This window comes from Andrographis paniculata, unplaced genomic scaffold (genome assembly GCF_009805555.1).
Source record: "Andrographis paniculata isolate CXL003 unplaced genomic scaffold, ASM980555v1 Contig10END, whole genome shotgun sequence".
Classification (NCBI taxonomy): Eukaryota; Viridiplantae; Streptophyta; class Magnoliopsida; order Lamiales; family Acanthaceae; genus Andrographis; species Andrographis paniculata.
In genome coordinates, this window is record NW_026137380.1 from 1,821,746 (window position 1) to 1,845,592 (window position 23,847).

Consider the following 23,847-nt stretch of genomic DNA (forward strand, 5'->3'; position numbering starts at 1 on the left):
TATATTATTATATATATTAAAGTGTAACGATGAATTAATATTTTACTATCCCGCGTTAAAGTATCCTTTTATTTTTATAACAAAGTTTAAAAATAATACTTTCTCGTTTCGGGTGTAACATTAATTTAAGTGTATAATATTAAATAATATAATTTGATAATTAAATAATACAATTGAAGATAAATATATATTTATTTGAGTGATCCACATATATATATATATGGATTAACAAATGAATTATTGCAGGCTATTTGGACGAATGAAATAATATTTTAATATAACAAATATTTTTTTAAAATACTTTTGACATTTTTATTTTTTTGTATTTATATATACATTAATTGGACGTGTAATTGTATATTTATAATTTATTTTAAAATTAAAAATAATTTAGTATTAATGAATAATTATAAATACTTAAATTCATTGGTCAAATATAATTATTTAAATATTATGATTTTTTTATTTTTTTTTACATCTAAAAAATATAAATAAGAAAGACAAACTTAATATTCAAAATAATTTCAAAATTAAAATTTTATTAAAATATGTATGCTATGTATTTTAATTATTTAAATATTTAAATTATGCTTTATGTCAAAATCACAATGAAATCGAAAATTTCGAATCCTAAACTCCCATCAAAACCATTATTGTATAAAATAATGGCAACAATGAATTTCCACAATATTTTGTCTTGGGTAAACATAAATAAACTCCACTATTTTTTTAATCGTCATAGACAAAACAACACTGTTAACATTTTTTTAACCGCCGTACGCAAGAAAATTAACATTCAATTTCGGATATATATATTTTTGAAGAGTAGGCTGAGAGGTATGTCTCTTTTGTCAGATTTTTTTTTTTAAAAAAATAATTTACTTTTTAAATTTTGTATTTATTGAAAAAAGGAAAAAAAAAAATTATTTTCACGTATATTTTACTAGATATTATTTTAATAATAAACTTGTAACAATTTTTTCTAAACTCGTCCAAAAGTTCGATTGATCCAATCTGAAGCTTGTTCAAAGAAGAATTTCAATGAGACATATAGTAAGCATAGTTGTGCAATAAATTACATAGTAAAAGATAAAAATAATTTACAAAGTAAATATTTATTTTCTCTTATATATAAATATATATATATATTCATTTTTTCTATTTTATCTATTAAAAAAATTTCAAGGTATTATTTCAATATTAATGTATTTTTACAAAAATAAAATAAAATACACATGCACTTAATAATAATAATAATAATAATACATCAACAAATATATACTCCCTCCGTCCAAACAATAAGTATACATTTATTTTTTGGCGCAGAGTTTAAAAAATAATAGTATTTTAATTATAGTTGGTATGTATAAGTAGTGTAATGACATTTTTATCCTTACTAAGGGTATTTGTGGAAAAAAAATGAGGTATTTAATAAAATGGTTACTTTGTAATTGAATGTCCCAAGATAAAAATATGTATACTTTGTAGCCGGAAGCTGGGAGTATTTAGTAATATTAATCGAAAATCTGTAAAAAAAAGTTTTGCTGGATGAAAAAAAAATGTTTGATATGAATTGTATTTGCTGTACATTATTTTTTTATATATAATTTTCAATATTTAATTTTACTTATATTTACAGTTTTAAATAAAAACATATATTTATAATAAATAAATATTTGTTGTACGTGGACCCGGTGACTTGGGGTTGGATTTGTGACCGTGAGATCATATGTTCATATCCCGACGCTTCATGTCACCTGCCCAACATAATTTGTAAAAATATTTTTACTTTTACGAGTAAAGAAAAAAGTAGAAAAATAGTATTTTTTTTTTATTAAAAAGAAAACAAAAATAAATTTTGATGACATAAAGTAAAAATAGATTTGGACGGCGGATGAGTAATAATTTTATTCATTTATTTATTAACAATTTTATTATTATTATTATTATTATTATTTATTTTGGCCATTTATAAAACCATCAAAGGAAACTCAAAAACCACGTCCAAACAAAGCATAAATGTAGGATGAATTTATTTATTAGAGTAAATAATTTGGATGGGAATCTAAATGAAGAGGTGGTTGGGGAATCCCACTTTGTCACTAACCAATGTTCCCTTTTGTCCCCGTTCATGGCCTATACATATATATATATATATATACATATATCTTGATTTAATTTATTTTGTTACATCATTCTCTATATTCAATTATACCATGTAATATGCCCCCACCCCACCCCACCCCACCTAAATATAGAAACTCCCGTGTAAATTAAAATTAAAATACTTCTATAAAATTATTATTGCATTGAAATTAATTTAATAATTAATTTGAACATTATTGGACACCCATAGTTGAGTATGAAATCATCGGATTGATTGATGATTCCCTCATTACACGGTCATTGTGATATATGCCGTTTCATTTCATTTAATTGCATTTTTTTTGTCACACACATATATAAGTATTTAATTTTATGTAAATGATATAAAATTGAAAAGTTTTTATGCTCATTTATTATTGCTAAGTATTCATGTAACAATTTATTATTATTATTTTTTTTATAAGTACTATCTAACTTTTACAACTTCTATATAAATTTATTTAATAGTTTATAACATAGCTCATTCCGTCACTATTTTTGTCTATATATATAATGTTACACGACAAGACAATCATCTTTTTTTTTTTTCTTTTTTTTTTTTTTTATATGAATAAAAAAATACTAGTACAATTGGGTTGATGTCAGGTGTTACCCCAAATCAATCATGCATGGAAAATAATAATTTAGTACTATTATTTTAATTTATTTTGTATTGGTATTGTCCATCATAATCATTGCTAACCAAGAAAGTGACAATAAAGTGGGGGCAAAATTTAACAGTTTTGAAGATCTCAAATTAACTACATAAATAATAGTAATAGTAATGATTATAAAAATAAATATAACTTAGTTGGTTTGAATTCAATAACTTTAATTTGTTGGGTGTTGACTCCACAATACAATCATGCCCCTCTTTGAATTTTAATTTCCCAATGATAAAAAGTAAATACAACAGCAATTTTGAAATTTGGACAAAACAATTGAAATTTGCATTATTATTGATATAAAAAAAAAAAAAACCAAAACAAACAGGCAAGAGATTTATATATAAACAACATAATACCATATTAGATTATATACATGATCATCTCATCTAAAAAATTAAAATTAAACTACGAGGAGTACATGTCATTTATTTATTTATTTACAAACGAAAATAAACCAACAATAATAGTAACTAGTCATTCTAAAAAATGAAATAAAATTTCAATTAGTCGAATATATTTAAATAAATACTTATTAAGCTGTATATATCTACACTTAGGGGTGTATCTATGTTAACAAAAGTTTTTTATTTTGTCTAGCTAGTTCGAAAATATTAATTTTATTTATTTATTAAGTATTTCCTTCGTCGTTCAAATTTATTTTAATTTTTTTTTTATTATCATCCATATTTTTATTTTCATTCTTTTTAGTAACAAAATAGTACTATTTTTTTATTTAACAAAAAAAATAAAAATTTATATTTTTACCTATTTTTTTTAAAAATTCGTGTCTAATCTAATGAACACATATAATTGGATGACAAAGGGAGTATGTTATATCAAAATCTACATAAAATTATAAATATGTATAATTCTTTAACTAAGACAGATGGAAATTCGATATATTAATATTTAATAAATTTCTAACATGATTAAAAATTTCATGTATAATTAAATAAATATTTCTGTCCATTAGTTGGTAAGAATGTTTATTAATTATATCAATGGTTTATTTTGAAGCTTATATAAGACTTAAGTGGAAGTTTTAGAGATTAAAAATTTTAAAAATAATAAAAATTTAATTAATTTATGTAATATTTTGTGAGATAAAAAAATATTTAATTTGATTTTTATTTATTTTGAGAAAAAATAATAAATAGCGTAAAAAATTTAGAAAATACGCACAAATGAGAGCATTGCCCTTTTATCCAATTATTGTAAAAAAAAATTAAATCAATTTATTAGCATATAAAACGAAACAGCATTACGTGCAATTTCAATAATTAGTTAAATTAAATAATTAATAAAAAAAATTATTTATTAACACAGATACAAATTGATAATAAACATTCGAACAATAACTTGTCCTCCATTAAATTTAAGGCCATAATAAGAGGCAAAAATGGGCCACTCATTTATTAATTTTTATAAAATAAACCGAAATTAGTGAGTGGGACCCACCGTGCATTTTCAAAGTGCCCAACGAAATTACAAACCACAATGGCTGGTGTTTGGTTGCGGATTTTTATACGGCCTTCAATTATTGATTAATTTTATTCTTTCAAATTTTTGGGTTTGTTTAGATAAGGGTTTTTTTTAGGTTTTGAAAATTTGTAATTTTGAAAAAAATAAAAAATTAATATTTAATTTGATATTTTGTAAGAAAAAAAATATATTTGATTTGATATTTTTTTTTAAAATAATGTGTTGTGTATACAGAGCTTTAATTTGTTAATTTTTTGTTATTATTTTTATTGATACGAATTATCATATACTACAATATATAAAAAAAAATACTTTAAATTAAGACACTAAACAAACATACCCAATATTTGGAAAAATACCTAGTTTATATTTATATTAATATTTTTTATAACATTTGATATTATTGATGAGTATTTTTATAAATAATTATTACATTAAATATTTATATCAAATTTTTAAAATTTTTTCACATCTCATAAACTTTTTGTGGATAGTCATATATATTTATATCATATTAAATAATTATTGATTAATTCAAAAAGTTTATTATACCCAAATTCAAATCATGTTCTACAAAACAAACAAACACGATCCCACATGCCTACGCCACCATCGAAATCTTAAATAAATCAAAAACCACCTTCGTGCACGTACTAACAGAAAATTAATAATAATAATAATAATAATAATAATTATTATTATTATTATTATTATTATTATAGTAATAAACCCCTCTATATATAAACACTACAAATCCTTCTCCATTGCAAACATAAAAAGAAAAAAGCGTAACTTCAAATTAAAATGCCGGCCAAAGCCTCCCACATCCCGCCGCTGAAACTCCCCGGCGCCGCCGCCGCTCCGCCGAATCTATTGCCGCCGGCGACGCACAAAAACTCCAAGCCCGGCAACCTCCCCCGCGCCGTATCCATCGCCGCCCCCGGCGGACTGTCGACGGCGACCGTACCGGAAAAAAGCAATGCATCAAACGACGTCGTGGCGGCCTTCTGGGACTACCAATTCCTCTTCGTCTCCCAACGTGCCGAGACGGCGGAGCCCGTCGCCCTCCGCCTGGTCGACGGCGCTCTGCCCCTCGACTTCCCCTCCGGCACGTACTACCTCACCGGCCCCGGAATGTTCTCCGACGACCACGGCTCCACCGTCCACCCTCTCGACGGCCACGGCTACCTCCGCGCCTTCCGCATCGACGCCCGCCGCCGCAAAGTCCACTTCACTGCAAGGCATAATATTAATAAATATAATAATATAGCCAAATTTATTCTATTTTTTTTATTACTAAAGTAAAAAAATTAATACTTAATTATTAATATTTATTAACACTTCTTTATAATAAATATCACATATTCTATTACATTCTTTTTTTTAAATTTTTTTAAATTCTTAATTAAATTTTTAAAAATATCTGAAACTATTTTTTATTTTTTATATTCTTTTAATAAAAAATATATATTTTTAATCTGCCTGATGAACACAAATGAAAAATTAAAATTTCAAAATAGCTTCAAATTATCTTTTTATTTTTTCAATAATATATACACATACAAACGACGTCGTTTCATTCAATTATATGATAGAATAATATTTGGATTTTACTGCAGGTACATAGAGACGGAGGCGCAGGCGGAGGAGCGCGACGGCGAGACGGGGGAGTGGCGGTTCACCCACCGGGGGCCGTTCTCGGTCCTAAAAGGCGGGAAAATGGTCGGAAACACTAAGGTAATGAAAAACGTGGCCAATACGAGCGTCTTGCAGTGGGGAGGTCGTCTTTTCTGTCTCTGGGAAGGCGGCGATCCGTACGAGATTGACCCGCACTCGCTCGCCACCGTCGGAAAGTACGAGGTTGTCGCCGCCGGCGCCAACCAAAACAGCGCCGGCGGCGCCGCCAATCGAATTGCAGACCATTTCTGGGACGTCGCAGCCCAAATCTTGAAGCCAATCCTATACGGTAATTCATTAATTACATATGCATACATACATATATATATTAATTATCCGTTTGTTAATTAATGCATGCAATTAATAATCAGGCGTGTTCAAAATGCCGGCGAAGAGACTGCTGTCTCATTACAAGATTGATGTAAGAAGGAAGAGACTGCTGATCATGTCTTGCAATGCAGAGGACATGTTGCTCCCTCGCAGCACTTTTACTTTCTATGGTAATTTTATTTTTTAATTTAATACTTAATTTTGGAATATATTAAATTAAAATACTCATAATTAATCGCAGGTCGCTTTTATATGTATATATAATAATACTTGTTATTATTATTTTAAAATGTTGGTGGGGTTTTGATCAGCCATCACAGTCGTTAGGATTTGTCTGTGCATAAGTGAACATTACAAGGAATATACCCACATCCGACAAATTAAATTAAATCATTACCTACATATACTGTTGATTTAATTTAATGGGTTTAATTATTATTATTATTATTATTATTAATCTTCCATTGGATTATCTTAATATCTCAGAATTCGACAGCAACATGAAGCTTCTGGAAAGCCAAGAATTCAGCATTCCAGACCACCTGATGATCCATGACTGGGCCTTCACTGATTCTCACTACATCCTTTTTGGAAACAGGATCAAGCTCGACGTCGCAGGTAATTATTTACTTTAATAAATAATTAATTGATTATTATGATTGAAATCTTAACTAAATTCGGACAGGTTCGATGACGGCGGTATGCGGCTTATCTCCCATGATATCTGCCCTAACTCTAAACCCTAGCAAGCCTACTTCCCCCATCTACCTTCTCCCGCGCTTCCCCGGCAGCAGCTCCCGGGACTGGCGAGTCCCCATACAAGCACCCTCCCAGATTTGGCTACTGCATGTCGCCAACGCTTTTGAGATCCGGGACCCGGTCAGTGGCGGTCTTCATGTCCAAATCCAGGCCAGTGGCTGCTCCTACCAGTGGTTTAATTTCCAGAAAATGTTTGGTAATAAATTAACTCAATAATGAATACATCTATCAATTACAATATTATACTTATGGATACTTATATATATAAAAAATTGTTTCTTGAAATTATTATAGTTATTTTTTTTTTAATTATTATTTTGTACTTTCCAATGCAGGATATGATTGGCAAAGTGGCAAATTAGACCCTTCTATGATGAACCGGGAGCTTGGCCAAGAAAAGCTTCTGCCTCACTTAGTCCAGGTCTCTTTGATTATTTATTTATTTTTATTACAATTTAATTATTATACGAAGACCAAATAAAACATGACCTTATAAGTATAGATACTGAGTAAGTTCTCAATAAAATTATACTCTCTCCGTCCACTGAAATTAGTCATTTGGGTCTGACACCAAATTTAAGAAAAATGAATAGTTTATTAAGAAAACAGTAGGTAGTTTGAGGGTATCTTGGGAAGTTAGTCAGAAATAAAAATAAATAAAAAGAGAATATAATAAAGTCAGTATTATTTGTTAAAAATAAATGTTGAATGAAAGGTAATAATTAAATGTTGATTCGTTGACTTTATCAAAATTAATTATGTGATAAATTTAGCAGACACACTAAAAAGAAAAAGTGAGAATAAATTTGAAAGATAGATGAAGTATTATTTATTTTTTTTTATATAAATTATAGTAACATATATTTTTAACTTATATGCTCATTATATAGGTAAATATAAACCTAAATGGGGACGGAGATTGCGAAAAATGCAGCATAGACGATCTAAGAGAATGGAACAAACCCTCGGATTTCCCCGTCATAAACCAAAACTATTCAGGCACGAAAAACACATACATATACGCCGCCACATCCTCCGGCACACGGCGGGCGTTGCCGCATTTCCCCTTTGACACGGTGGCGAAGACAAACACGGCAAGCAAGTCAACGACCACTTGGTCAACGGGTCGACGGAGATTCATCGGAGAACCTATATTCATCCCCAAATGCGGACACCATAGCCGAGAAGAAGACGATGGATATCTTCTTGTAGTAGAAGTACGTAAAATATATAATTAATTGCATATTTTTTTTTAAAAAAATAAATTTATATTAATTTTATTTTTTATAATTAATTAAACCACTGTAATATGTGCAGTATGCCGTGGCAATACAGAGGTGTTACCTGGTGGTATTGGATGCAAAATTGATTGGTGAGAAGAATGGTGTGGTGGCAAGATTTGAAGTCCCTAGACACTTGAATTTTCCACTTGGGTTTCATGGATTTTGGGCTCCAGATAATTATAATTATAATATTAATAATATTGATCATGTGGATTTTTCGAGGACTCCTAGAAAAGAGCTGCTTCCGACACCTGCTGCTGCTGTAACTCGTGTAAGAGAGCCATGCATTCTGTAGATTTTGTGTGTATATATAAGTCTGTAAATATATTTGATTAACGACGGCCGCCACCGCCGCCGCCAAATAATGTTTAGTGACGTGTATACATAAGTTGTGTAAATATATTTGATTATATTGTATTTTTATTAAATATTACTTCAGTACACTGACAAAATATTACGAGCTTTTTTTTGTTTTGTTTTAATAAAGAAATTATTTTATGTATTTTTTAATAAACTTGTATATATATATTATCTTTTTCTAAAATATTTTTAAAATAATAAAAATTAATTTATCCTAAACTAGAAATTACAATTATCCCTATCGTTTTTTTAAATTCTTAATAATAATATATTACAAAATTTTTATCATTTGCACATAAATACTCCCTCCGTCCTATGTAATATGGATGTATTATTATAGACACGAGAATTTAAATAAAGTATAATTAGTAAGTAATAAAGAAATATATTAGTAAAAATAATTACTCCCTCCGTCCCATGTAATATGAGTGTATTACTGTAGACACGAGAATTTAGGTAAAGTATAATTAATAAGTAAGTGTATTAGTAAAAATAATTATTATTCAGTAAAAATAATTATAGATTAAGATTAAGATAAGTAAATAGTTATATTAAAATTAAGAAAATTATAAAATTTAAAATTCAAAATGCAATTAAAGTGCATAATTATATTTCCAAAAATAGAAATGACAAGTTATGTGGGACGGACGAAAATAGAAAATAGGAACAAATTATGCGGGACGGAGGGAGTATTATTTAGTAAAAATAATTATAAATTAAGATTAAGATAACTAAATGGTTTAATTAATATTAAAAAAATTAAAATTTAAAATTTAAAATATAATTAAAGTGTATAATTAATTTTTTTTAAAAAAGGACAAATTATGTGGGAGTGACGAAAATAGAAAATAGGAATAAATTATGTGGAACGGAAGGAGTATGTAGTAATAAATACTTTGTATTTCTATTTGGAATATTTAAGATATATATATATATATATATATTTATCATAACAAATATATTACTTCAAAAATAATGATATTTTATTGATTAATAAAGTATTTAAGATAAAAAGTAAATAAAGACAAAATCATAAATATTATTCGAATTTGATTTGAATTTTTATTTAAACAATATTTTGATGCGTAATATAGTATTTTTATTGAAAATTGTACATAATAAATAATATTGATTTTGATTTGAAAGATTAAATGATACTCCCTCTATCCCAATATAATAATTTGTTTACATTTATGTTCGTTACAAAACAATAATTTTATTTTCATAAATAACTATATCACCATAAAACAATCCCTACTTTTTTTTATTTTTATTACATAATTGCCACTGTTTTTACACTAATACACTCACAAAACAAAAAAGTTTTTTATACATATTTTTTATCAATTATCAATATAATATTAATATTCTTTGAATTCAACACTATAGTTTTGGGACGGAATAAATATTTTTTTTTTAAATTTCTCATAAAGGTTGTAGATAAAGGCGGGACCGGACTCGTTAGGGTCGGGTTGGATGAGATGGATCCGGGTTATATCCATCTATATATTTTTTCTCCCATAGGCCCAAGTTCAATATCCTTTTAACTTTAACCCAGCGTCTATATTTTTCCCAAGGCCCAAACCCAATTAATTCTTCCCTAATTTCAAAATTGCATAACAATTGTGAAAATTGTAACCTTATTCCCTCCATTAATAGAAACCCTTCTTTTCCACCACCGATCTGCGAAGCTTCAACGCTCACCTCTGCGACCGCCGCCGTGATGGCCGGAACGGACTTCTCATTCTCCGGTGCGTCCTCGTCATCCACACCGTCATTCGGTTCCGGAGCGACGCCGTCGGCCAGTTCCTCGCCGTTCGGGGCGTCCTCATTTTTTGGATCTTCATCAGTTCCGGCGGCGTCCTCATCAACCGCTGCCTCTTCTCCTTTGTTCGGTTCACAATCTTCGAGTTTGGGGACAAGCTCGAACTTATTCGGATCGTCTTCTGGTGCTGCTTCCACTCTGAATTTGTTTGGTTCGTTGTCTTCTGGTGGGGCGGTGAGTTCGAGTGCATTCGGAGCTCTTTCTGCTGCGAGTACCACGTCAAATTTGTTCCCATCGTTCTCTTCAGGCACAGCCGCAGCTTCGAACGTCTTCGGATCTGCGTCAGTTCCCAGTTTTGGGGCGTCGACTGGCACAGGGAGTACTTTGGGATCCTCGTCTAGCGCATTTGCTTCTGCATTTGAAAATTCGACAGGATCCCCTGCTCCAAGTTCGAAAAATTTGTTTGGATCAGATGCTCCAACTTCCGTTCTGTTCGCGTCTTCTTCGACTGGTTCTACGAGCAGCACTGCCTCTCCTTTGTTTGGATTTGGCTCGGCTGCATCTTCCGGTTCTTTTGGATCATCAGCAACTAGTTCTACTCCAGCCACCACTGCACCAGCATTTGGATCGAGTCCGGCACCTACTGCAGGTTTTTTCGGATCTTCCACTACAGCAGCGACTGCTAGCGCTCCTGTATCTGGGTCTGCAAGTCTGTTTTCATCCTCTGCATCTTCATCGATCCCTGCTACTTCTGGCACAATACAATCACCATCCTTATTTGGGGCGAATGTAGGACCAACTTCTAGTATTTTTGGCTCTTCATCCCCTCAGTTTGGATCATCTTCCTCTTCAGTGTCACCCTTTTCTACTAATGCCTCGGGTTCAGCTTCTTCTGCCGCTGGGTTTTCGTTGCCTGCTTCAACCTCATCCTCTTCTGGCCCGCCTGGGTTCTCTTTTTCCATGCCATCCGCGTCCTCGACTCCAGCATTTTCTTTTTCGACATCTTCTAATTCGACAACATCTGGCTTATCATTTCTGAACAGCACTGCTGCACCTGCTGTTTCAACACCAGCTACAGCCTCATCATCATCATCACCATCAACTGGATTTTCGTTAGGAACTACTGGATTCCAATCATCTGCTGCAACGGCAACTACACAAATCTCAAAACGGGCGGCATTTGGTGGTGCATCTACTTCTTTTCTGTTTTCAACTATTACTGCTTCGAGTACTAGTGCTACAACTCCATCTGTGGCGAGTGCCCCTTCTGCTGCAAGTACAATTTCTGGTTTGACATTTCCAGCATCTACTGGTGGATCTTCTGTCGCGCCTGCAGCCTCAGCTACCAGTGCACCTGCTCCATCTTCTAGTTTTACTGGTTTTGGTACATCTGCTGCATCGTCTGGAAGTACAAGTTCTTTCTCTCTATCCTTAAAAGCATTCTCAACTGCACCTGCTTCTTCAGAAGCACAATCAACTGCTGCTCTACCTTCTTTCGGTAAAACCCTCCTTTTACATGCTTCTCACATTTTATTTTCAGCATCTCTTACATAATACATGTGATTTAGACGGCAGGAGTGAATAAATTAGACAAGGTAGTCCGTCCAGAATATTTTAAAGCACCGTTGAGATTCTCAAAGCTGTTGAATGGCTAGATACAGTACAAATGAGATTTGCAATATCGGTCCTCCATTGATACCTTCAATGATTATGATAGGCTATAGAGCGTAATGTACCTTGATTGGATGTTATCCGATATGTTTCAACTTGAGGGTATATCACAATTTGCTGATTTTGTTGTCTCATGAACATGATCTATATGTGATTGTGAAGCATCCAATCATAGAGGTTTAGAGTTAATTTATTCTTGTTTCCTATAGACTACAAAGACAACGAATTAGATTAAAATATGCCCTTAAATCATTGAATAAGAAGCCATTTTGGCTGGCCCAGGGTGCTGTCAGATGTGATAATGGTGGACTCTACTTGTTCAAGCAGTGCATCTCCTAAAACTTAACATGAATATTGTAGAGCAGTTTTGGTATCACAGAACACTTAATATCCTTTATATTTTAGGTTAATAAGAATATGAAGTGTTTTCCTTATATTCTTTTTTATGTTGGTAACTTAATTTCTGCGTGCTTCAATAATATTGTGTGGGAAGACTTTAATCTTGAGATACAATGCACACAATTTCTTTGCTTGTTGTTTTTTTGCTTGTGTAAAATCATGCTGTTAATTTATAGGTGTCCCCCCAACTGTTGGTGCAACAGTTTCAGCCGGTTCAAGCACCAGCTCTGCTGCTCAAACATCATCCTCGGTTGTAGCTTCAACTAGTGGGTGTGTTTCTCTTCTTTTTACTTAATCGAACTTGTCCTTTCATTAAGGCAAAAAGAATTTAGATCCATTTGATCTGACTTGGAAAATTTTGTGGCAATCTGCTTCTGTCAAACTATGAAGCATGAATTAGCTATTATGGTTCCTTTGAATATATTACATGTTTTTTGCTTTGCTCCCTGTGGCAATACTCTGCTATTCCTTGGCCATACATGATGCATGTACCCTACGTGTGAAATGCCAAAGCCTTTCTGTGGAATACTATAGTACTCCCTTCATTCCATTATTTTTGGTATGTTTACTGTTAGCACAGTTGTTTTAGATGGTATAATTTTGAAAGTTTTCCTATTTTTCCCTTTTTGTTTGAAATGATTTTATACATAGTATTTAGAAGGGTGATAGAGAAAAAACTGTGTATAAATGAAGTAAAATCTAAATTTGTTTGAAATATCCCAAATTAAAAATAAGAGCAAAAGATTTAGGACAAAAGTATGTAACAGTGACTTGATAATATATCTTTCTGAACCTGAAAATGTCTGAGCGGCTTCTTCACTGTCACTTTAATTTTATTTTTCTTTAATTTAAAACAAGGGGTGTTTTAGTTTTGATCTATGGGCAATTGATGAATTTTTTCATCTTGTTAGGAAATGTATCAATGAATTCACTGTGTTGAGTTTTGGTTTTATGAGTGTAGTAGAAAGGTGGAGTTTACACAACATGAAAGCAAAAAACATGCAAACCTTGCTATTTAATACTACAAACTGCATCTTTATTTTTAAACGGTTCAATCGACTTATTGGGTTTTATGCTTGCCCTGTAGGTCCACATCCTCAACCAGTGCTGCTTTAGCAACTCCAAAGTTACCATCTGAGATCACTGGGAGAACAGTTGAGGAGGTAACCAAACTTTTTGTCATTTACGTTGTTTGTCTTGGTCTTAATCCCTTACTTCTTGCTTAAAATTTATGCAACTTCGCTGTAAATTGAGTAAACAGTAATATTTCCCCCAATTCTACTTTGACATAAATCCATTCGCCTAAAATTTAATATATATATATATATATATATATTTTTTTTTTCTTCTGTTTCATTATACTTCTAACTTTGTTCTGAAACTCCCTTTTATGATGATGATACAAAATAGATTATCAAGGAATGGAATGCTGAACTACAGGAACGCACAGGAAAGTTTCGGAAACAAGCTAATGCTATAGCTGAATGGGATCGTAAGATTCTTCAGAATCGTGATATTCTTCTCAAGCTTGAGGTTGTTTTTCTTCACCAAGGAAGAAAGCATGACATTTATTAAACTATACAAATTTGGTATTAAATTTTCATATAGCCACTGCATGACTTGATGTAGTAAATGTGATCTATGTGAGGCCCTTGCCTTTTTTATTGTGTTTTCTTATTGGTTGCCATATTGAATGCTCATAAAATTCCTTCAGAGTGAAGTTGCAACTGTGGTGGAGACACAAGGTAGATTGGAGCGACAGCTCGAACTGATTGAAACCCATCAAGATGAGGTATTCTAGATGAACTTCTCTTGTGCACTAATAATTGGGATTACACTTTGAACTTCCATGGGATGTGCTTTAAACATTGAGTCGCAAGATTTGGTCTTATAATGTATGTGTTGCATGGATCAGCTTAGCATCATGTTGTGTGTTTCATTTAACCTCCAAGAATTAGTCCTACTTTCTTAATAATATTTCTTATTCTTATTGGGAAATTGGGAGACATATTTGGTATTGAATCTTTATACTGCTAGCTGTTATTATTAGAAGATAATACATTCTTTTATGTAGATTTTGTTGGGTACAAAATTTAAAAATAATAATATTTTATTTTTATATTAAAGTGGGATATAAGTAAAAAGTAAAGTGAGGGTATTATAGGAAATTTATTAAAGAATTGATAAAAAATAGTCTGATAAGTAAAAAAAGTAGTGCCAAATTGGTTATTATTTGTTAAAGTAAGAGTAATAAAATTGTGGATGGATAGAATTATTTACTATAAGTGCATATGTATATAAGTTTGGGGGATGACAATAAAAAAAAATAGTTATATAATTTTGGCGTGACGGAGGAAGTAATTGATATTATTCTTCAGGTCTATATTTCATCTCAATAATATTATTCACGTGATGGATATAAACTGTTGAGTGTTATTGAATACTTTGGTTTGGAGGGTTTTCAGCTTTTAACAAAGTTTGCTAGGTTAATTTTATTTTCACTCTTATGGAAATTTATCGCCAAGTCAAATTTCATATTTGTGCGTATATGTTTATATTTGTTATCTGACTTGAATGGGCTCCCTTTTCCTTTTGATCATTTGTTTGTTAGGTTGACAAGGCCTTGCAGAGTATGGAACATGAAGTTGAGCGAATGTACAGAGAGGAGCACGGACTGCTTCTGGATGATGATGCTGCGTCCACAAGAGATGCAATGTACTTTCATATTGCTCCATTACTTCTTGGTTCACATTTTACTAGAATCTTCATTTAGTTATTCTCCGGTGCATTACTTCTTATGGTAGACATTGATGGATTGTGTACTGGTTTAAAAGTAGTTATTGCTGATTTCAGGTACGAGCAAGCTGAAGTGATGGAACGCGAGTTGGAGCACATGACCGAACAAGTCAAATCAATCATCAACACCCTGAATGCTGCTCAGGTAAAAACCTTACCTCTGTTTGCTTTTCTCGTCGCGGTTTCAATGCTAAATAATTCTTATTGAATTAGGGTGGAGAGCTTGAAGCCACTGATGGAATGACTCCAATGGATGTCGTCGTCAAAATATTGAACAACCAATTAACCTCATTGATGTGGATTGATGAAAAGGTTAGGTTCGACACTAAATTCTTGTATTTTATGTGAAGAATTTGAAAGATAGCCTTGCGGGCAGGTTCCATGTTCTTAACCAAAATATAGAAATGCATTAGTACCCCTTTTTATTTTTCGCTTTGCATTTACAATTTATGACATTGTCATTCCTGTCCTTTTGTGTGATTGTCTTCCTACTCTTTAGATGTTGTCATTATTTGTCCTCGTTAGTAATACTCGCGTTTCTCTTAGGCCGAGGAATTCTCTTCACGTATTCACAAGCTAGCCAGCCAAGGACCGGATGCAGACCGTGAACTGATTCGGCCAAGACCTTGGTTGAGCTGAGTCTCGCGGTCTCGAAGGCCTGCCAAGTTTGGACAGACAGTGTAATAGTTATGTAGTATTGGAATGATGTTTGTAGGGGACATTATTTACTGTTGTTGTCTTCCTGCTGAGGAGTTGAAGATGGAACTTTGGTAAGAATGACTCATTAGAGGAGTTATTGTTTTCCATCATATTTTAGGCATGGAGATGAGATGATATTGCAGTCTATTTACTTTGCATTAATTTGCACAAGCAGCTGCAGCAGATATTAAACTTGTATTAAAGATTTTTGTACTTGGTTTGATTTTCTAAAGATTTTCACATACTAATTTTTCTCCTTAAAATATTAAATCAAAATATTTATTTATTATATTATATTAAGAATTATTTTTATATTTAAATATTACATTGAATAATTATTCAAAGATTTAAATTTTAACCAAAGACAAATTAGAATAATTAAATATGTAGTAATTAATTATATAGATGTACAACACATATTTATTTAAATAAAATTAAAAATTTTAACAAAATTGAAAATTATAAACAATAAAACTATATAAATAAGTACATGTTAAAGCCCACTAACTTATTCCAAATAAAATTCGGCCCTAAACCAATTTTCCGTCGGCAGTCGGGGGCTCGTCTTTGTCTGCTTCTTCCAGTCCTCCTTGCGACGCAGCTAAATAGAGATTGTGCATCCATATTGGTACTATACTCCGATCGTCTGGACCAGGTGCGCCGTTGGAAAACTGTTATTGACCTATTTAATACTTTTGTTGCCTTTGATTGCTATGCTGGGGACCGAATTTCGATTGAAGTAGGGATTAGGCGTAGATATATTTATATATATGTATATACTCGGCAAGTATACTGTATAGTATGGTATGCATAGCAACCTCCCCGATTCTGCAAACTATAGTTGGGAATACTGGATGTAATTTATGCATATTGTAGAATGGGAAAGAAGGTGTAGTGGTTACTTTTGGTAGGTGATTTGTGGACCGGTAAAAAAAAGGGATTTGATTGGAAAATTTCGATTTTCTTAACATTCAGCAATAACCGGCTGGGGGAGATCGTATGAGCAGTTGTTTATTCTGCTGTGTATGTATTAGATAGCCTGTTGTTTTCACCAAGCATAGAATTAAACAATGTGCTTGAGTTTAAAGCATGCAAGAGGTTTTGTTATAGTTTTAATTGCTGTGTATGTATGCAGTTAATCCATTCCCTCACAGAGAATTAGTTACTTTAAAATGGATGAAACTATGAAGCAATTCCAGGAAGAGCTTGTTGAGGTTGAAGTAGAAGCCGAAAAACTTCTACTGGCACGCCATGAGGTGATCTTAACATGCACTGGATTCTAGATCTTTTTTAGCCTATGGAAATCTTGATTTCTGATTAAATTGATATTGCAGTTGATTGAGGTTGATAGAGTGCGGAATGGGAACAGGGAAGCTTTAACAGCATTAAGAAAGAGGGCTAGAACAACAAAAACCAGTGTCCCTTCCCCTTTTGAATCATTAATGAGGAACATTGACTCAAGGCCTCTGTTGAGAGAGGTATGCACAACCTGTGGTGATCATGATTCGAGGGAGGAGGCATTATTGATGTTCCCAGGAACTGATATGTTTGCAACTGTGCCATTTCATGCTGCCCATACCATTTTAGAGGAAGGTAGTTTTGCCTTCTTTTTGAAAGAGTGTTTTTTACTGTTGTGTTTTTTTCTATGGTTACAATAGGTGCCGCAGATATGTCTACATCTTGATTGGATAATTTTGAACAGCTTTCCAACGGTGTTTATAAAATGCAGATCAAGCGCGCCTTGATTTTGATTCTAAGAAACTTCAGAGCTATGTGAAAGAAAAATCTCTCTGGATATCTGATAAAGGCATTCTTGATGACAAGATCAATCCTGGTGTACTGAGGTCTCTGGTGACGTTGACTGACAAACCAAAGTACGTTCTTATCTCCTGTGGGAAACTTTTAGGATATTAGTCACGTGTTTATATGTCTTCTAAGGAATCTGTTTGCATCCTTTCAATGGTTGCTTGTCTTCTTCAGGGTTGAGGAGGAAGATTGATCCGTTGCACTTGTCATGGGGATCTAAAGTATCACTGCTTTGGTATGTTACCACTATTATTTATTGATGCAAATTATAGGATTTTTTGAAGCGTTATGATTTTATTAATGGTCTTACTTGATTGTCACAAAACTAAGTGAAGAGAGGGAGAGTAGTTTGTTTTAAAAGAGAATGGAACAGAATATTCCACTGTTCAATTTTGTTCAATTTATTCATTCTTCCAATAGTAATTAGTATTTATAGATTTCACCATACTTCCATAGACCCAATCAAGCTCAAACTACTTGACTTTAAAATGCCGATTCAAAGGCTTAATGAGTTCGATCATGTAAGGATTAATTTTGATTAGATTATTTCTTAAACATCATTGATTACTGGTTTGTGCACTTTGTGTTTTTGGATAGATGTGTATTTTATGTTAGATATGGAGAATTGTGGTGGTAACATAAAAAATAATATTTTATGTTAAATTGGACTATTTTTTAGTGGATAAAGTGTATATATTATATATTTATGTTAATGTGTTCATATTGTACTATGTTATAATATTTATAGAGAATTATGCCACCCAAAAAATTGACTCAGTGACTGCCTTAGATTATTAAGTTCTTTGACTTCTTTTCAATGCAGTATTCTATCTTGTTGCACCTTCAAATTCCTTTCGAGATATCTTTTTTTTTTTTTTTTAAAAAAAAATAAAATTAGTTATTTATTGGTATGTATTAAGCAGTACAATCATGTATATATCTGGTAGAAATCAGTGCAAAAATCTCCACACCCATGATAAGATCTGTAGGCAGATGTATGTAAATAGATAGGTGAATCCTATATAGCTGTTTGGTTGCCATAGGAAAATTTTAGTAGAGAAATAGAGGTATTTAGCTAACAATAAATGTTACTTTCCATAGCTCTCTTGTGCCTAGTCTTTTTTGCTAGCCAACTACATGCAAAATTCTTTTTTAGCTTTCGAAGTGTGTCCTATTCCCCTGCATTCTAGTGTTTCTGATACACAGGCTATGGGTTTTATTCTGTATGGGGTCGAGCAGAAATGCGGCCTTACATAATTTGCTAATTGTTATCGTGGACAAGTGTCCTTTTAAGTGAGTGTGTATCTGTTTTCAGTAGCTTTGTAACCCTCCTTACATTTAGTCCTCTAGATTCTAGAACACATGTAACTGGTTTATTGTTGTCAATGACAGCAGGGTTACTGTAAGCTGCACGATGCTGACCAAACATGTGATGGTACATAGATGACATTTGCTGATAAAGATAACCAACATTAAACAGAGATGTGGATGAGTATCGCTTCAATCAAAGAAGCACAAACTTGTTGGGGTTAATGAAGAAACTTTAGCTAGATCTTATCATGAGAAAGATCCATGATTGTGGCGAGAAGCCTATAGCACTGAATCAAAGACTGTCTATGCTTGCCTGTGGTATTGCCTTCTTTTGTTGTGACCTTGATATGTCTAGAAATGATGCACTTATAACATCTTAAAATTCTCTTATCTTTCATGGATGTTTCTTGTAGCTTACCAAAAACTATCAAATGCAGTTTTTTATCCTCAATGCTTTAGGATACCACCAGCTTCTGCTGGATAGTAGCAGTCAATTTGTTTTATGTTTTGTGGTAGCTTGATGCATTCACACATCAAAACTCTTTGAATGGACGAATCAGCTTGAAAGTTATCATGCTACAAGAATCCATGCACAATGATCTAAAATTGAAGGAAAAAGAAACTTCTGGGTCCCAATGAAGTTTCGCCAGCATTTCTTTTGAGATATTCCCACCCCATGTGATCTCCTAAGGGTATATACTCTACTACTTACAGCCATTGTCAATACTCTGGACGCCAACCACCTTGGAAGCTAAGGTAGTGTTAGGTTGAACATGCATTGTGCTATTTACATTTTGGTTGTCAAGAATTACTCTTGCTTGTTTCAATGCATTGAATAGATGGTAGATAGCTATCACTTCTATGTGATAAAGATTGAATGTTTAGACCATTTAGGAACAAAATCTGGCATGAATCTTATTTGGAGACATGTTTAGATATGATTGAACTGAATTTATTAGGGAGACAGGAGTCTGCTTGATTCACGTTCTACAATTAACATGCATGTTGTACATGTTATCAGTTATTGTTATTTTCATGATTAGGGTTTATGCGACGCCAACGGGGCAAATAAAGCACAGCTGTTTCTTAACAAGGTTGTCTTTTGTTAATTATTGCTATTCAGGAACCTTATTGCCGTGCAATTATGGAACTTGCTGTAAATTATCTCAAATTATATACCATGGAGCTGCCCTAATAATTAGTCCATCAGGGTGTTGAAGTTTTCAATTTGAACACGATTAATTCATCACTAACTTAGGCCACATGCTGTGTTGGAATCCTCTTATGTTTCTTTGTAGCAAAATCATGCATAGTTTGCAGTAAATGGTTATTCCCATTAGGATCAGAATTCTTGCATATGCCAAGTATGATGTGTCCTCTGTATATACTGATGTTTACAAAGCTAGGATAATTTCCGTTTTACTGTTGGTTATTTGGGGATGAATTGTTCCCCACATTTGTTTCATTCTCTTGGAATAGGTTCAATAATAACTTGACAAGTATTTTAGTTTGGAAAAAGACTTGATTCCTTTGTAAAGAAAACAATGAACTGTTGTGTGCCCACCACTGCCCACCTGGCCCCCCTTGGTATTAATATTTCTTCCCAAAAATGTGTAAAATGATCTTACCCAAATTTATATGTTGCAGTAAGATGAGTAGGACTTTTCAGAGGGATTGCATGTGGCCAAGTTTCCTTGCATTCTGTGGTGTGAAAAGGGTAAATTGCAGCAGCAGAAGCATATTGATGGAAGAAGGTTCCTCATGACCATGATTGTGCTCCAAGTATGTAATGTAATTTACATGTGCATGCATTGCATGCCCCAAGTTGCTATCAGGTATGAATAGTTTGTTAGTGTCTTTTGTATGTATTGCTGAATGTTCATTTTCAAGAAATAGTAACGCTTTCTCTTCTTGTGTTTTGAGGGCTGCTTGCCATAGAATGGTGGATTCTTGGTTTGGCTTCAATTCATTTCTTCACTATTGTTGCTATTGTGGAGACTTGTCAATCCATGAATCAAATTGTTTTGCTTGGAATGTGGCAGGGTGAGAGTGACATTTCTTCAATTTAGGTTTCATTTTCTAACATGTTTTTGTCTTTGAATGAGTTTGAGGAAAATAAATAATTAAAATTAGTATATATATATATATATATATTTTGTTTTGATGTGACTCCCCACAGAAAATACAATGTACCATTAATCATGCCATGATATTGTTGTTGATAATGTATGAGAGACACCATAGCATAATACCTTACACGCATTGCATTATTATTCTTATTATTTCACTTTAATTTAATTATATTATTGACTCAAATTTATGGGGTGCCTTTTGCAGATATGTGTATATACATATATGTATGGCTGTGGTGAAAAAGTATCATGAATGGAGTGGGTCCATCTCTGTATTAATTATTCATGTGAGGGTGGAGGCACACCCCAGTTAGGTAAGAAAAATTGCAAGGGTCATATTCATTTTTCAAATCTTGCATGCATTATTAGCAGATTATTATTATTTACTTCTTTTTTTTATTTTATTTAAAAAAAAAAAAAAAAGAGGGGGGGGGGGGGGGGGGGAGAGGGAGGGTAAGTGTGTCACATTATATACCACAAAAGTTTGTTTGCTGCCTTTTCCATTCATTCTGCATACCAGCAGACAGAACCAACCCCCACCCCCCCTCCCTTCCCTTACCAGTTCTCTCTCTGATTGGCCAACTAAAAAATCTTTTATGGGCCTTTATTTTTTAGATTGAATTTCCAAAATGTGATAATTAATTTCATGACTCATGCATGACATTGATTTACAATTCTGTCACCGACAAAATGCCACGCTTATTATTGTCATTATTATTATTACTGCATATATATATATATATGCACTAATTGATTTTGCTTGAACATTAGCTGATTTGACCATTGCTTGTCTCGGTTGATGTTAAAAAATGGAGTAACTAAAGAAAATAAAATTGTACGTCAATGTGGATATATTTATGCATATTAAATTGATTTATCTTGTGAATGTGATATGTGATAATTTATTTGATTGGTTTGGTTCATCTGGTGAAAGTTCAATTTAATATTATGGATCATATTTCTACCTTTGAATTAGGCAAAATAATTAATCACTTTAGAGATGATTTGAACTTTAAAGGGCTGATAGGAATTTATATGATATGGTAAAATATTCAAAGTTTCATTCTCCTACGCATTTAATTACTACAGATAGAAAAATTTTAGTGTATGTTTAGTGTTAACTCATGTTTTCAAGGAAATAGTTATATTTGATTAGTCATATATGAGTTGAATTAATACAACATGTCTTCTGTAGAAATATAATTGCCCTAAGTGCTGGTTTGTACTAAATTTGTTGCTGATTTATATTTTGGATGTCGTCAAGACAACGATGAATTTAGGGTGTGTTTGTTTGGGGGTTGGATTTTGAATTGAAATTTGAATAGTAAAAAAATTGAATTGAAATAATTGTATGATGCTATATAAATAGGTATTGACGTTATAATTTGATATTTTTGGAGAAAAAATTAGATGAATAATTAAAATTCTTACGAATCTTGAAACAAATAGGACTTGTTTGTTTGGGATTTGGATTTTGAATTAGGATTTGATATAAATAGACGTTATGTGACGTTTTAAATATAATTTGATTTATAGTATAATATAAAAAATAAAAAGTAGTGTTTAATTTAATATTTAAAAAAAAAATGACATGGATAATATATTTAAAATCAAATCTCCATACAAACACATCCTTGATGTAAAATTGATGGATAATAGGTACAAATAAAATGCTAAAAACACTTACGGGTGGTGTGATGTCTGACTTGGTAGACATTCCGTACACCAAATAGTCAACGTCTGTGTCAGCCTTTTCCCCACTCTGTTTGGCTTCCAACACACCCGCCTGCCCGCCCATCTTCTTCATCCACGTGTCGGCACTGACCACCGTCGGATCAATCAGCACCGTCGTCCGAAGAAACGACGTCGGACAACATCCGTATATAAGTATAACAATCGTACGTACGAAGTAGCGTACATCATACAAGGGGGTAACAATTAAATAAAATATAATGGTAGTATGTTTGATTGTGTACTGAATATTTTAGATGCTTTTCAATTTTATTTTTCAATATATCACTATTAAATAAGGAAGAGAATAAATGTGCATTCCAATAAGAACTTTTTGTATGAAGATATTTTTTTCGAATGAAGTGTTTTTTTTTTGTTTTTGTTAATCAAAAAGTTATAATAATTTCGAAAATGTTTAACACACATTATATTAAAATTCCTGAAAAAAAAAATAAATGAGCCCTGTTGGAAGGATATATAAAACAGAAGGATTGATGATTGATGTCGGCTGGCTGGTTGCGGATAGAGAGTAGAAATCACGCTGGAAATTGGCGCGTGACCAATTAATGGCAAAGCTACTACGGTCTATACTCTATTGCGCAAAAAATGGCGCGCACTCTCACGCCTGTAATTTAATGCAGCAATAGATAAGTACTGCTCCTCCGCTCCAATACAATAGAAAGTCTGGCTTATCATTTTTGTCGTCTCAAAACAATAGTTTCATTTTTATAAATAATTATATTATTATAAAATTATTTATATTTTTTTATTATTATTACATAATTATCATTATTTTTTACATCAATATATTCATAAAAATAAAAAATTTATTT

General features: G+C 32.2%; 3 protein-coding genes and 1 long non-coding RNA gene across 6 annotated transcripts; all 4 read left to right on the forward strand.

Moving 5' to 3' along the window:
• Positions 1–5,099: 5,099 nt before the first annotated feature.
• LOC127256349 (carotenoid cleavage dioxygenase 7, chloroplastic) lies at positions 5,100–8,696 on the forward strand. Its single transcript, XM_051282361.1, has 8 exons — positions 5,100–5,536; positions 5,915–6,261; positions 6,344–6,472; positions 6,789–6,920; positions 6,988–7,257; positions 7,397–7,482; positions 7,952–8,278; positions 8,379–8,696. The coding sequence occupies exons 1-8, from the start codon at positions 5,100–5,102 to the stop codon at positions 8,637–8,639; spliced, it is 1,989 nt and encodes a 662-aa protein (XP_051138318.1). The 3' UTR covers positions 8,640–8,696.
• Positions 8,697–12,199: 3,503 nt separating this feature from the next.
• On the forward strand, positions 12,200–15,974 carry LOC127246841 (nuclear pore complex protein NUP62). Its single transcript, XM_051268438.1, has 9 exons — positions 12,200–12,242; positions 12,716–12,809; positions 13,627–13,702; positions 13,950–14,072; positions 14,254–14,331; positions 15,151–15,254; positions 15,393–15,480; positions 15,549–15,647; positions 15,882–15,974. Exons 1-9 carry the CDS (start codon positions 12,200–12,202, stop codon positions 15,972–15,974), a joined length of 798 nt encoding a protein of 265 aa, XP_051124395.1.
• A 576-nt stretch (positions 15,975–16,550) lies between these two features.
• On the forward strand, positions 16,551–19,612 carry LOC127256433 (uncharacterized). Of its 3 annotated transcripts, none has more exons than XM_051282478.1 (6): positions 16,551–16,689; positions 17,170–17,290; positions 17,369–17,627; positions 17,764–17,908; positions 18,015–18,075; positions 19,233–19,612. In XM_051282478.1, the coding sequence occupies exons 2-5, from the start codon at positions 17,207–17,209 to the stop codon at positions 18,031–18,033; spliced, it is 507 nt and encodes a 168-aa protein (XP_051138435.1). In that variant the 5' UTR covers positions 16,551–16,689; positions 17,170–17,206; the 3' UTR covers positions 18,034–18,075; positions 19,233–19,612. The 3 variants fall into 3 exon arrangements, with proteins under 3 accessions (XP_051138435.1, XP_051138517.1, XP_051138592.1); XM_051282560.1 differs by having other exon boundaries at positions 19,236–19,612; XM_051282635.1 differs by lacking the exon at positions 16,551–16,689 and adding an exon at positions 16,742–17,057.
• A 322-nt stretch (positions 19,613–19,934) lies between these two features.
• On the forward strand, positions 19,935–21,649 carry LOC127256599 (uncharacterized). The gene is made up of 4 exons (XR_007839883.1): positions 19,935–20,245; positions 20,799–20,986; positions 21,075–21,194; positions 21,489–21,649. It is a non-coding gene; the product is annotated as an uncharacterized LOC127256599 (long non-coding RNA).
• Positions 21,650–23,847: the final 2,198 nt, after the last annotated feature.